The sequence below is a fragment of the Scomber japonicus genome, chromosome 22 (assembly GCF_027409825.1).
Source record: "Scomber japonicus isolate fScoJap1 chromosome 22, fScoJap1.pri, whole genome shotgun sequence".
In the NCBI taxonomy this organism is placed as follows: Eukaryota; Metazoa; Chordata; class Actinopteri; order Scombriformes; family Scombridae; genus Scomber; species Scomber japonicus.
In genome coordinates, this window is record NC_070599.1 from 14,605,167 (window position 1) to 14,618,476 (window position 13,310).

The 13,310-nt window shown below is 43.1% G+C and overlaps 1 protein-coding gene across 1 annotated transcript; it reads left to right on the forward strand.

Annotated features, from left to right (window-relative positions):
• The first annotated feature begins 5,959 nt into the window (after positions 1-5,959).
• On the forward strand, positions 5,960-6,610 carry si:ch73-335l21.2 (RING finger domain-containing protein). The gene has a single exon (XM_053343090.1). It carries the CDS (start codon positions 5,960-5,962, stop codon positions 6,608-6,610), a length of 651 nt encoding a protein of 216 aa, XP_053199065.1.
• The last annotated feature ends 6,700 nt before the right edge of the window (positions 6,611-13,310 follow it).

Genomic DNA, 13,310 nt, shown 5'->3' on the forward strand with positions numbered 1-13,310 from the left:
AACCTAAGGGACAGTAACGTGTACACGTGGTTCCACATGTTTAACTGTCTTACTCCTGGGACCATGAGCACAGTTGTTTTTTCTGACGTCATCATGTCCTCATATGCTACCCTGGATAAGGGTTATGTGGGACATTGACTAATTTGGGACAACTAGGCTCCAGTGTATTGATCTCTTTTTCTATTAAATTATTTTAAAACTAACTAGTATATACAAACTGTGTAGATTATAATGTTTAACATTACACGTGGAAGTACTGGCTAATTCGTTTTTTAACCTATCTGACACAGAAAGCAAAAAAAAACCATGAAGGCCAACAAAATGAAATGACCAAATATGGGTATGGGCATTTCAGAAGGTTTTGGCAGATAAGGCTGCTTTGTATACATTTAAAAAAGTATTTCTAAGCCTTAAAAATAGTTTCCCAAATTACAAAATCTAATTCTGAAACCAAACCACCAACCAATATTTAGATATTCTGATTAAACAAGGAAACATCTCAGGGGTTTCATAATGATAATGTTGATATAATGTATTAGACTCATATGTAAATATGGTGGGTCAGAAATGCAAAAAGTGTCCCACATTACCCCAATCCACCCCACTTAGTCCAACACTTTCGGTCCCTGTTTGTATGAGTCATTGTTATAAACCAACATATTCTATTGATTGGTTGCTAAATGTTGGATTAGGAAAGTCCACTTTAGCTCAAAAACGTATTTTTAGACTAAAAGTTCAGTAAAAATGTGTCTGAGGTGTCACATACAGGCTGTTTCATTTCATATAAACTGATTACACTCCTCCTACTTTTACTCGCCCTAGCTGCAATGTGTGTGTTTGTGTGACGTCAGCTCTTCCCTCTCCATGGTAATCCCCAAACATTTCTCCTCCTATCAGTTGTTACAGCCTGAACTACCTTCATGGTGATTTCCGCTCAAATCTGGGCCAACAATCACAAGCTCTCAAAGCTGTGTGTGTGTGTGTAGTTTGTGTGGGTGTGTGGGAAGGTTTTCCTCATTTTGTGGGGACTTGTCTCACTTATAAGGACAAAAAAGCGAGTCCCCTTCAACGTAAATCATTAATTCTAGGGAAAAGACCAGAGTTAAAGTTGACATAGGTTTAGGGTTATGTTAAGGTTAGAATTGGGTAAGTATAGTGGTGATAGTTGAGGTTAGGTCCCAGGAAATGTCAGTCAATGCAATGTCCTCTGATATGACGTTAACCAAACTTTGTGTGTGTGTGTGTGTGTGTCTAAGTGCACATTTTACTGCCTTTTGTTCCACTTTTTGTAGACCTTCATGCTTTTGCCTCCAGCACTATATTTCCTGTAAGGTTGTTTAGTCATACAAGACAGACTTACAGTTAAAGATCTTCGACTTGACTTAACGTGAAAGAAAAAAAAATTCCCAAATAAGTGAAGAGACATTTTAAAAGGAGTACATGCCCTTTTCCAGTGAAACCTTTCAACTTGTATTCACCCATGTCTGTGACTTTTGAAAACAAAGTGTCATGTATCCATATTTATAGTGGTATGATAGTTTTCCCTCTGATGATCTCATGATAAATTTAGGTTAACTGAATTTCATCACTTCACAGGAAAGTGTCATGTTTCTATGGAATGCATTTCATTTGCTTTTTCACTCTATATGCAATTTGAGTGATACCAGCGAATGCAAACAACATTCTGCTACCAACTTGTTTGTATTGAGGGATGACAAACACACCCACGCACAAGAACACAGATACCTAACAGGACTAACAGGAGTATTGCTGACATGTGCCAAAAACACTCCCTATGAAGACTTTGATAGAGATTTTAACTCAACTTCCAATAGAATAGAATATACTTTATTGTTAATGCACAAATGTACAATGACATTTTCTGTACCATGTGTAATAGAAATTTTATGGTAGAAGTTTCCCTGAAGAATCCCAGAGTTCACAGTTTCAGCTGTTATACTGTGACTCCTAGTGGAACTTTGCAGGAAGGAAGTCATTAGGTACTAAAACACATGAACCAACCATGTAACACTGCTGACTCCCAAATGAATTAGACATAGTTAATTCTACTATCATGTGTATTTCCTGAGTTAACAAAAGTCATTGTACAGATGCTCATAGGCATTTTACAGATGTCAAAGCACACACACGACACAATAGATCCCTCATGACACAAAAAATCCCTCACACATGCCTGAATATAAAAAATATAAATAGACAGTAATAAGCATTTTATACATTATATTATGTTATCTTATTAGGATTACAGTATTTAGGATTATGTTCACTAATAATAGTTGATGCTTAGAAATGATATAACTTGTAAAAGTGCTTTATTTTATTCTAATTTCCAATAAACTCAACAGTTTCTTATCTGGGTTACCAGTGTAAATGTTACAATTTGAAACCACACACTACCCTGTTTCAATATATTTTACTATGACAAATGATTTGTAAGATCATAAAAAGTGCATAGAAGTGTCAGCATTATAAAACTAAGCTAAATGCCTAAAAAGGATTATACATGTTGAACATATATGAACTATGCATTTATAAATACATTTAAGAGAAGAATGACCTCACCTATGACCTTTAAATCCACTTACATGTTGTTTATGAACTGTATTCAGAAATCTAGTTGTCTATAGTCCAGGCTCTGACCCTGGATCAACATGCCAATTGTCTGATTCTCTCTTGTTTTTCCCCAGCTGAGTAATATTACAAAGCCCACGCCTATTGTGTCTCGAGCGGAGATGGAAATATTAAGTCATGCGTCCATATCATTGTGTCTTGACCACTTTAACTCCCTTCTCATCCGCCTCAGCAAAACATCTCTAGATATGGTCCAAAACGATGCTGCTAAATTCTTGACCAGGTCTTTCAAAGGGTCTCATTTGATACAGATTGTGATTGCTCTTCATCAGCTCTCCATCAAACTCAGGATACAATTCAAAGCTCTTGTGATCACCTAGAGCTCTGCATGGCCAGGCTGTACATTAAAGATCTACTGCAGCCCTGTAGCAGGTCTCTAAGGTCCTCTGATCAGGTCCTAGAATGAGAAACTAAAAGGGACTGAACTTTTTAGGTTGTGAATACCTTTTAAAAAAAGCAGCACAAGACACATTTGTTCAGACATGTATGTATGTCTGTTTACGCTTTATTTCCTCTGGGCCATCTCTGCTCCTGAAAGGTGCTATAAATTAAGATACTAATTTATTTGCCAGTTTTTTAATGATTGTTTGCATTTGTGGGTTTAGAGATTGTATAACTTGCCCAGCTTCTAAAAGGGATTCTTCTTTTTACAATCTTCTGTCTGTTCTATGTACCTTCCTGCCACTGAAAGCTGAAATTTGTTTTGTTTTGTTTTTGACCGGTTTACTGGCATCATACAGATGTTGGTGTGGTTCAACTAATCACTTTACCACTGCTAGAGTTGTATTCATCTGTTTTGAGTCTGCTAGTAAAAAACAAACCCATGGCTCTTTTTTTAGCCATTTTGTCAGGAAAATAGCGTGATTTCAAGTCATTTCACAGAAGAAATATAGCAGAGTTGCTGTCAGTAAACAAGCTGATCGCAAGGAAACTGGCCAACGTGCAACAAACACTGAACCACGGAAAGTGACTCATGAGACTGGTTTATCTTTCGATAAATCACTTGTTTGCACTTGAGTGGAACATCCCTCCTCGTCTAAACACACACATAAACTGGATTGACCGTAGAACTTTTGACTTTTACTATTACTATTACTTTCTCTTTTACTACAAGTGTAAAAATGGTATTTTCACTTTTACTAAAAGTGTACGAACAGTATATTTTCAGTGTTTTAACATTTAAAAAATCACATGTGACTTGGAAAAATGTGCAAATAATTAAATTAAGTAATTTAGTAATTAAGTAATTAATAATTACAAGAACAGTCCACACTTTTACACACTATTTTAAAACTGCTTCATGCTGACTGCGAGGAAACTTATTCACATAATGTAAAAGTAAGAGTAGAGTAAGTAAGGAAGAAGAAGCTCCAATCTGTCATTTTCTGTCTTGTGTGTCCTGGTTACCTTCACATCACCAAGGGTTTAATTACGCAAACCAAAGAGATACCCCATGGGGGGGTGGGGGCGTGTGTGTGTGTGGGTGGGGGGGGTGAACTAGACAAGAGAGACGAGGGCAAGTAAAATCAGGTGAGACGGAGCGAAAAACAGGAGGTGGTAGGTGAGCCAGCTCAGACACGTACAGAATATTAAGACTGTAACTTAAGTGTTTCATGTGCACAGAAGAGGAGGGAGGAAGGTGATCTGCCCGGATGAGATCTGTACCAACATGAGAGGAAGTGTATGGATTGTGTGAGGGAAAGCACCGGGGTCGGAGGTGGGCATCAAAGTGTGCTCTGATCAAAGGAGTGTGTGGAGGGTAAGTGGCTCTCTTGTTTGCTTCTTACGTGTAGTGATGGGGCGCTGCCAGTTTGTCTCCTCACTGAAAATGTTGGCCTACCTACATAGATACAGAAGGGCCCATTTACTTCACCACAGCAACCATCTACTACTGCTGTCAACATTTCTCTTGAATGGCAGGTTTGTCATTACATTTGTTGAAATTTGGAGTCAATCAAAGTGCTTTTTTGTTTGCTGCAAATTATATTTTAACCCCTATTTTAGCTCTGATTACATTACATTTTTGTGTAAACATGAGTTGGCAACCCCACCTGCTAAGCAACAATCCCCACATGAGTGAACTTGGGCTGCCTTGTTCTTGTCCCATGTGACAGCAATAAGTACGGCGCCAAAAAAAGCATCAGCAGTAAAACTAAAGCAAACCCAAAGCTTTGTTTGATAAATGACGGTTCTTATACAGCACTCAAGGCAAAAATGTGACTTGAGTGCCAAAAATAAAAGTGGATCATAACTGGATAATATCAGAGGAATTTACACCCAAACATGAACATTTATTTGAATCACACGGACACATTTTTACGGCTGCAGATTCATTGGCTGCTCAGATCAGCAGTTTACATTGACTTCACGAACCTGGGTCTTGTTAATGTGTTTGCGTCATGCCGTTTTAATTGGCCCTTAGTGTTAAAGGGCCACTCCAAAAAAATGTTGAATTGCTTTTGTATTGCACATCCAAACTGGAGGCAGAATTACAAAAGACATTAAAAAAAAGAACGAAAGAACAAAAAGAAGCAGCAGAGGCTCATATATTATACGCCAAGCTTTCATAACACTGGATCCTACATTCCCATAATGCAACTCAACAGTGTTTATTCTTTGTTTTGTCTGTTTAGAAAGACTTTGGAGAGCAGACCTTCATTAAATTTTAACCAGTAAATTAAAACCATTTTTACCCTAAACACAAAAAAGCTTGTAAAACACTGGATTTATGTAGATTATGTTCATATATTTTTTGTTGTGATGGTCATTGTAGTGTTTGATTTGTTAAAAGATTTAATAAAAAGAAAAAAAGATTCAACTGTCCTCATAACCTCTAAAAACTGGTGGAAATACTGAAATTGCACAATCCTGAGTGGAGAAAAACTGATGTGTTTAAACGCATGCACATATACAGAGTGGATGATTTCAGTGACTTATTATTTCCTTTAACAGCTCTTCTCTTGCTTGTTTTTATTTCTTCACTTCCTGTACGTGCTCTGAGTGTGTGTCGTGCAGGCCAGCAAACACTACATGGAGCCCAGATGATTGGGGATGGTTTGAGCGGTTAAATGGATGAACACAATGACTCATGGGCTCGGGAATCTGTTCATAAAACACGGAAAACACACAAAAATGAAACACAGGAGTGTCCCTGGGGGAACTGTTATGGTGTTCTTCAAGCTGTATACTTTAGAGCTTTTTGTTTTTCCCACTACAGATTATTTCATCTTCTGATACAAAAAAAAGGTCATCAAGTTGAGTCCAGCTTTCCCAGAACCTCCAAATGAGCACCCTCATCATTTCCAGCATGGCAGCGGATGCTATCCCAGCTCCCCAGCAGGGGGACCCAGCTGCTGCAGCACCCAGCCCCAGCAACCCCCCAGGGGAACCCATGGATGTGGAATGTCCCATCTGCTACCAGGAGTACAACCAGTACAACAAATGTCCCCGGATGCTGGAGTGTCTCCATGTTTTCTGCACAGATTGCCTACAGAGGATCCAGCTCTGCCCCTGTGAGCCCCAAGATCCCCACAGCCCACCAGCCATCCCCTGCCCCCTCTGCCGCCACCTCACCCCCTTGGAGACCGGGAACGCCCTCTCTTTACCCAGCAACTCCCGCATTCTGTCCAGGTTGCCCCCCGTGGCCTTCCACCTGCCTGTGGCCATGGCAGCTCGCATGGCCACGGTCACCCAGAGGGTGGTGCTCTCCCTGGAGGGCGACAGCAGGGACGCCCGTTTCATCATCCTGCCCACCGTCAGCCTCAGGGTGCAGCAGATGCACCCAGACAGGCCTTATGGCACGGCACCAGGCCTGGTGGGGGAAGAGGAAGTCATACAGCAGAGCAGGAAGACACTGTTCTGTGTGCAACTGCTGGCTGTCATCTTCTGGGTGCTGTTTGTGGTCACCTGTGTAGTCGGGGTGGTGTTTGGGCCACATTTCTTAAACAGAAAACTTTAATTTATGTCCATGTTTTCATAGGAGATAGAGATTTTAATCTAAAATCGTGACACTGTAAATAGTATCAGTCTGAACCTGTATATAGCCTTTAGAGAAAATAAAACACAAAATTGATTAACTATATTTCTATGAACATATATTTTCACTACAATGGTGTTATTCACCTTGTAGCCACTCAAAATGTACACTTATTTAATAGAAAACTACTTTACTGCACAGATAGCCTGATGAAGAGGTCCCCCTAGTGGATTATTTGGAAAGGAACTGAACTTAAAATGGTAAACTTAAGGACTAAAAACTAAACATCTTTCTCTTGTTTCATAAGTTTTTGATTCACAGTCGAGATGCCACCAGCGAGTCTGCTTGATAATGTTGTTGCACATGCAGCTGACGACTGTCCTGCTAACGAATAAATTGAATAAAGCTCTCACTTTTATACTGTGTCAGGTGTGTGTGTATATTTAGAAAGTGTGTAATTGTTTCATCGCTGTGGATACAGTTGCCGTCTTTGTCTTGTTTGTGCTTGATGTAAAACATGATCAAAATGTTGTGCCAAAGTTTCAACCGTATGTGATACAGAAAAACAATCACAAAGTTCAGAAAAGTACATTTCATGGAACAGTGCATCCACCTTTGTTCTGTTAAATCTTATCTGTCCTCTGGGTATTTAAAAACTATTTCTATGACAAGGAATTTGATTTCCTTATCCATTAAACTGTTTATTGGATAAGGAATTCAATTACCTCCAGAAGTCCTCATTCAGAACAATGGCGTCTTATAGCCATGGATAGCAGTTTTTGGCTGGCTTTGATGATGACTCTGGCTGAGAGGATGCAATAGGTTGAATTAAGAGATTTATTAGCTTTAATGATGGCATTTTAAAGCCTAATAATCCAAAACAATTGCAAGATTTTCTCATCCTTTTCCTTCCCTGTGTGTCCTTTCTTTATTGGACTGTGTGATTTTGTTTTGTACTTGTTAATGTTGATGGATTGACATATTTACCCTATTCATGATTGGCCCTGTAATCATATTGTTGTACTCAAGAATGGCCTGATAGATTGAGATCCATTAAAACCTCCACCGGCAGACACAGGAATAGCTGTTGCTCGACATTTTACATCCCTCATTTAAACTGCTGCACTTCTCACTTTCATATATTTAATAAAACCAGACATAACATTTTGCATTGTGTTCCTCCTCCACTGTTACATAATTGTAGTATTTATTGCTCCTGTCTCCTTCACATATTTAATTTCTTTCTCCAGTCTGTGTCTCTTTTGCACAGTCATGCTTTATATCCCATATCGCAACTATTGTAATACTAATCTGTAAATAGATTTTAAATTCATTTTAATGTTATTTTGTTGTATCAGATAGTATTTATTATTACCTTATTTTTGCTCTGTTATTATTCTTTGTTAGGGTTAGGGTCTATGTTGCATTTATGGGAGCAAACACTGAGACACATTCATTGTACGCTTGTATAATTGGGTAATAAAACAGATTCACATTCAGAAAATCCAGCCAGGGGAAGCTGGGGAAAAGGATTTCACCCCAGGTGGCGCCATGTTTATAGAAACTTGGTTAAACATAAATTAATTAGGGAATTTGCACATCTGAACAGGATTTGTAACAGTGAAAACCCTGCCTTTATTGTTTCAGTTGATACTGATTTAGTGGTTTATATTCCAAAACAAATTTACCTGGCTCAGTCTGGGACACTTTTTATTCCATCACATTTATCTGAAAGTTCTCTAAGCATTCACAGCTCATAACAAAGTGATATCTTTGTTTCTAAAATGTTGTTGTGTTTTGTACCTCAGGGCCAGCATATGGTAATAGTGTGTTATTTTGCTCTTTAAAACCCAAATTTGAAAAGCAGGATGTGACTTTTGTTGATCATTGATATATTGATATAATCACTAAGCAGTTTTTTCCATCATAAAATCATGGAAATCACAATATTCCCATCCTAATCAATCAAAGCTTATTACAGAGCATAGTAAACAAATAACCATCAAACCACATCAGAATCAGATTTATTTGCAAGGCAAGTTCATTTGTATTGCACATTTCAACAACAAGGCAATTCAAAGTGCTTAAAACGAAACATTAAAGGCATCAAGACAAAATGGAAAAGAAACCAAAGCCAATATAAAAAGACAATTTAATGCAATGAGAAATAGTTAAATAGCAAATAAGCTGAAATGGAATAAGACAGATGAAAAAAGAGAATAAAAGTTACAGTACAGTGCAAGATATGAATCAAAAGCCTCAAATATGATTTAATAAAAGGCAGCAGCACAGAGAAAAGTCTTCAGCTATGATTTAAAATAACTGAGAGTTAGAGCAGACCTCAAATTTTCTGGGAGTTTTTTCCAAATACATGGAACATAAAAACTGAACGCTGCTTCTCCATGTTTAGTTTAGCCTCTGGGGACAGAAAGCAGACCTGTCCCAGATGATCTGAGAGGTCTGGTTGATTCATAATGTAACAGCAGATCTGAAATGTATTTTTGGCTCTAAACTATTCAGTGCTTCATAAAGAAACAGCAGGTTTTGAAATCAAATCTTTGACAAGTAGCAAGGAGAAGGAATCCTGTGTGGTCAACATAAACACAAACATAACAGAAAAGAAAGGGTCAATAATTTACAAAGAGCCTATATAGTGGTTGTGGGCTGTGTGTATGTATGCATGACGAGCAAGATAATTGGATTTTCGTGTCCCTTGCCCGGACGCGGGTCACCGGGGCCCCCCCCTGGAGCCAGGCCTGGGGGTGGGGCTCGGAGGCGAGCGCTTGGTGGCCGGGCCTTCCCCCATGGGGCCCGGCCGGGCATAGCCCGAAAAAGGGACATGGGACCCCGCTCCCACAGACCCACCACCAGTGAGAGGGGCCAAAGGGGTCGGGTGCAATGTGAGCTGGGCAGCGGCCGAAGGCGGGGACCTTGGCGGTCCGATCCTCAGCTGCAGAAGCTAGCTCTAGGGACGTGGAACGTCACCTCTCTGGTGGGGAAGGAGCCTGAGCTGGTGCGTGAGGTTGAGAAGTTCCGGCTAGATATAGTCGGCCTCACCTCGACGCACAGCAAGGGCTCTGGAACCAGTCTCCTTGAGAGGGGTTGGACTCTCGTCCACTCTGGAGTTGCCACTGGTGTCAGGCGCCGGGCAGGGGTGGCAATACTTATTGCCCCCCGGCTTGGTGCCTGTATGTTGGAGTTTACCCCGGTAGACGAGAGGGTGGCCTCCCTCCGCCTTCGGGTGGGGGGACGGATCCTGACTGTTGTTTGTGCCTATGGTCCAAACAGCACTTCAGAGTATCCAGCCTTTTTGGACTCCTTGGAGGGGGTGCTGGAAAACACTCCCCCTGGGGATTCCCTCGTTCTGCTGGGGGACTTCAACGCCCATGTTGGTAGCGACAGTGAGACCTGGAAGGGTGTGATTGGGAGGAACGGCCCCCCTGATCTGAACCCGAGTGGTGTTCTGTTATTGGACTTCTGTGCTCGTCACGGATTGTCCATAACGAACACCATGTTCAAGCATAAGGGTGTCCATATGTGCACTTGGCACCAGGACACCCTAGGCCGCAGTTCGATGATTGACTTTGTAGTCGTGTCGTCGGACTTGCGGCCGCATGTCTTGGACACTCGGGTGAAGAGAGGGGCGGAGCTGTCAACTGATCACCACCTGGTGGTGAGTTGGCTCCGATGGTGGGGGAGGATGCCGGGCAGACCTGGCAGGCCCAAACGTATTGTGAGGGTCTGCTGGGAACGTCTGGCAGAGTCTCCTGTCAGAGAGAGTTTCAACTCACACCTCCGGGAGAGCTTCGACCATGTACCGGGGGAGGCAGGGGACATTGAGTCCGAGTGGGCCATGTTCCGTGCCTCCATTGTCAAGGCGGCTGACCGGAGCTGTGGCCGCAAGGTGGTCGGTGCCTGTCGGGGCGGCAATCCCCGAACCCGCTGGTGGACACCGGCGGTGAGGGATGCCGTCAAGCTGAAGAAGGAGTCCTATAGGGCCTTTTTGGCTTGTAGGACTCCGGAGGCAGCAGACAGGTACCGGCAGACCAAGCGGAGCGCAGCTAGGGCGGTCTCTGAGGCAAAAACCCGGACATGGGAGGAGTTCGGTGAGGCCATGGAAAAAGACTTCCGGACGGCTTCGAAGAGATTCTGGACCACCATCCGGCGTCTCAGGAGGGGGAAGCAGTGCACCGTAAACACTGTGTACGGTGGGGACGGTGTGCTGCTGACCTCGACTCGGGACGTTGTGGATCGGTGGAAGGAATACTTCGAAGACCTCCTCAATCCCACCAACACGCCTTCTGGTAAGGAAGCAGGGCCTGGGGGCTTGGGTGTGGGCTCTCCTATCTCTGGGGTGGAGGTCGCCGAGGTGGTTAAAAAGCTCCTCGGTGGCAGGGCCCCGGGGGTGGATGAGATCCGCCCCGAGTTCCTCAAGGCCCTGGATGCTGTGGGGCTGTCATGGTTGACACGACTCTGCAGCATCGCGTGGACATCGGGGGCAGTGCCTCTGGATTGGCAGACTGGGGTGGTGGTCCCTCTTTTTAAGAAGGGGGACCGGAGGGTGTGTTCCAATTACAGGGGAATCACACTCCTCAGCCTCCCTGGTAAGGTCTATTCGGGGGTGCTGGAGAGGAGGGTCCGTCGGATAGTCGAATCTCGGATTCAGGAGGAGCAGTGTGGTTTTCGTCCGGGCCGTGGAACAGTGGACCAGCTCTACACCCTCTACGGGATCCTTGAGGGTGCATGGGAGTTTGCCCAACCAGTCCACATGTGTTTTGTGGACTTGGAGAAGGCATTCGACCGTGTCCCTCGGGGGATCCTGTGGGGGGTTCTCCGGGAGTATGGGGTATCGGACTCCCTGATAAGGGCCGTCCGTTCCCTGTATGACCGGTGTCAGAGCTTGGTCCGCATTTCCGGCAATAAGTCAGACTTGTTTCCAGTGAGAGTTGGACTCCGCCAGGGCTGCCCTTTGTCACCGATCCTGTTCATAATTTTTATGGACAGGATTTCTAGGCGCAGCCAGGGTGTAGAGGGGGTCCGGTTTGGTGACCTCAGGATTGGGTCACTGCTTTTTGCAGATGATGTGGTCCTGTTGGCTTCATCAGACCGTGACCTCCAACTCTCACTGGATCGGTTCGCAGCCGAGTGTGAAGCGGCCGGGATGAGAATCAGCACCTCCAAATCCGAGGCCATGGTCCTCAACCGGAAAAGGGTGGAGTGCACTCTTCGGGTCGGGGACGAGATTCTGCCTCAAGTGGAGGAGTTCAAGTACCTCGGGGTCTTGTTCACGAGTGAGGGAAGGATGGAACGGGAGATCGACAGGCGGATCGGTGCGGCGTCTGCAGTAATGCGGACTCTGCACAGATCCGTCGTGGTGAAGAGAGAGCTGAGCCGAAAGGCGAAGCTCTCGATTTACCAGTCGATCTTCGTTCCTACCCTCACCTATGGTCATGAGCTTTGGGTAGTGACCGAAAGAACAAGATCGCGGGTACAAGCGGCCGAAATGAGCTTCCTCCGTAGGGTGGCTGGGCTCTCCCTTAGAGATAGGGTGAGAAGCTCAGTTATCCGGAGGGAGCTCGGAGTAGACCCGCTGCTCCTCCACGTCGAGAGGAGCCAGATGAGGTGGTTCGGGCATCTAATCAGGATGCCTCCCGGACGCCTCCCTGGTGAGGTGTTCAGGGCACGTCCCACCGGTAGGAGACCCCGGGGAAGACCCAGGACACGCTGGAGAGACTATGTCTCTCGGCTGGCCTGGGAACGCCTCGGGGTCCCCCTGGAAGAGCTGGACGAAGTGGCTGGGGAGAGGGAAGTCTGGGCTTCCCTGCTTAGGCTGCTGCCCCCGCGACCCGACCCCGGATAAGCGGCAAGAAGATGGATGGATGGATGGATGGGCTGTGTGTATGTATACTGACATGATGAATCTATGTGTGTGCAAAAAGCAGAATATCATTGAAGTATAAAGACTATGTGCATACATGTTGACATATTAAAAACTATCAATGTGCAAAAAAGCAGAATATAAAAGGAAGCATAATGATTATGTGTATGCATATTGATATGATAAAAACAATGTGTTGGAATTAAAAGCAGAATATCAATAGAAGTGTTATGAAGAATGTGTAAATTAGCATATTAAAAAACTGAGTGTGCAAAAAGCAGCATATCATTAGAAGTATAAAGACTGTGCATGCATGTTATATCATATTAAAAAACGATGAGTGTGCAAAAGGTAGAATATAAATAGAAGTATAATGAATATATGCATGCAAAATAAAAACTATTTGTGTGCAAAAAGCAGAATATTATAAGAATAAAGACATTGTGCATGCATATTTACTTATTAAAAGACTATTTGTGAGCAACAAAGCAGAATATAAACAGAAGTATAATGAATATATGCATGCTTATTAGCATATTAAAAACTATTTGTGAGCAAAAAAGAAAAATATAAATATATGTATAAAGGCAATAGATATTACAACATCATTAACTAAAACAATGTAAATTAGTTGTGAATATACTGTTGATTGCTCATGTATTTATTCAGTAATAAAAGTGTGTGTGTGTGTGTGTGTGTGTGGGGGGGGGTGGGGGTGTACGTAAAGAGAAAAAAGAAGGGGGGGTGTACGTATCTACGTCACACGCCGCGTTGGCTCGCAAAAGGTGGTGAAAAGTTTTCAGC

What these genes read in the sequence shown, in the direction of transcription:
- si:ch73-335l21.2 (XM_053343090.1), top strand. Translation starts at nt 5,960, where the DNA reads ATGGCAGCGGATGCTATCCCAGCTCCCCAGCAGGGGGACCCAGCTGCT.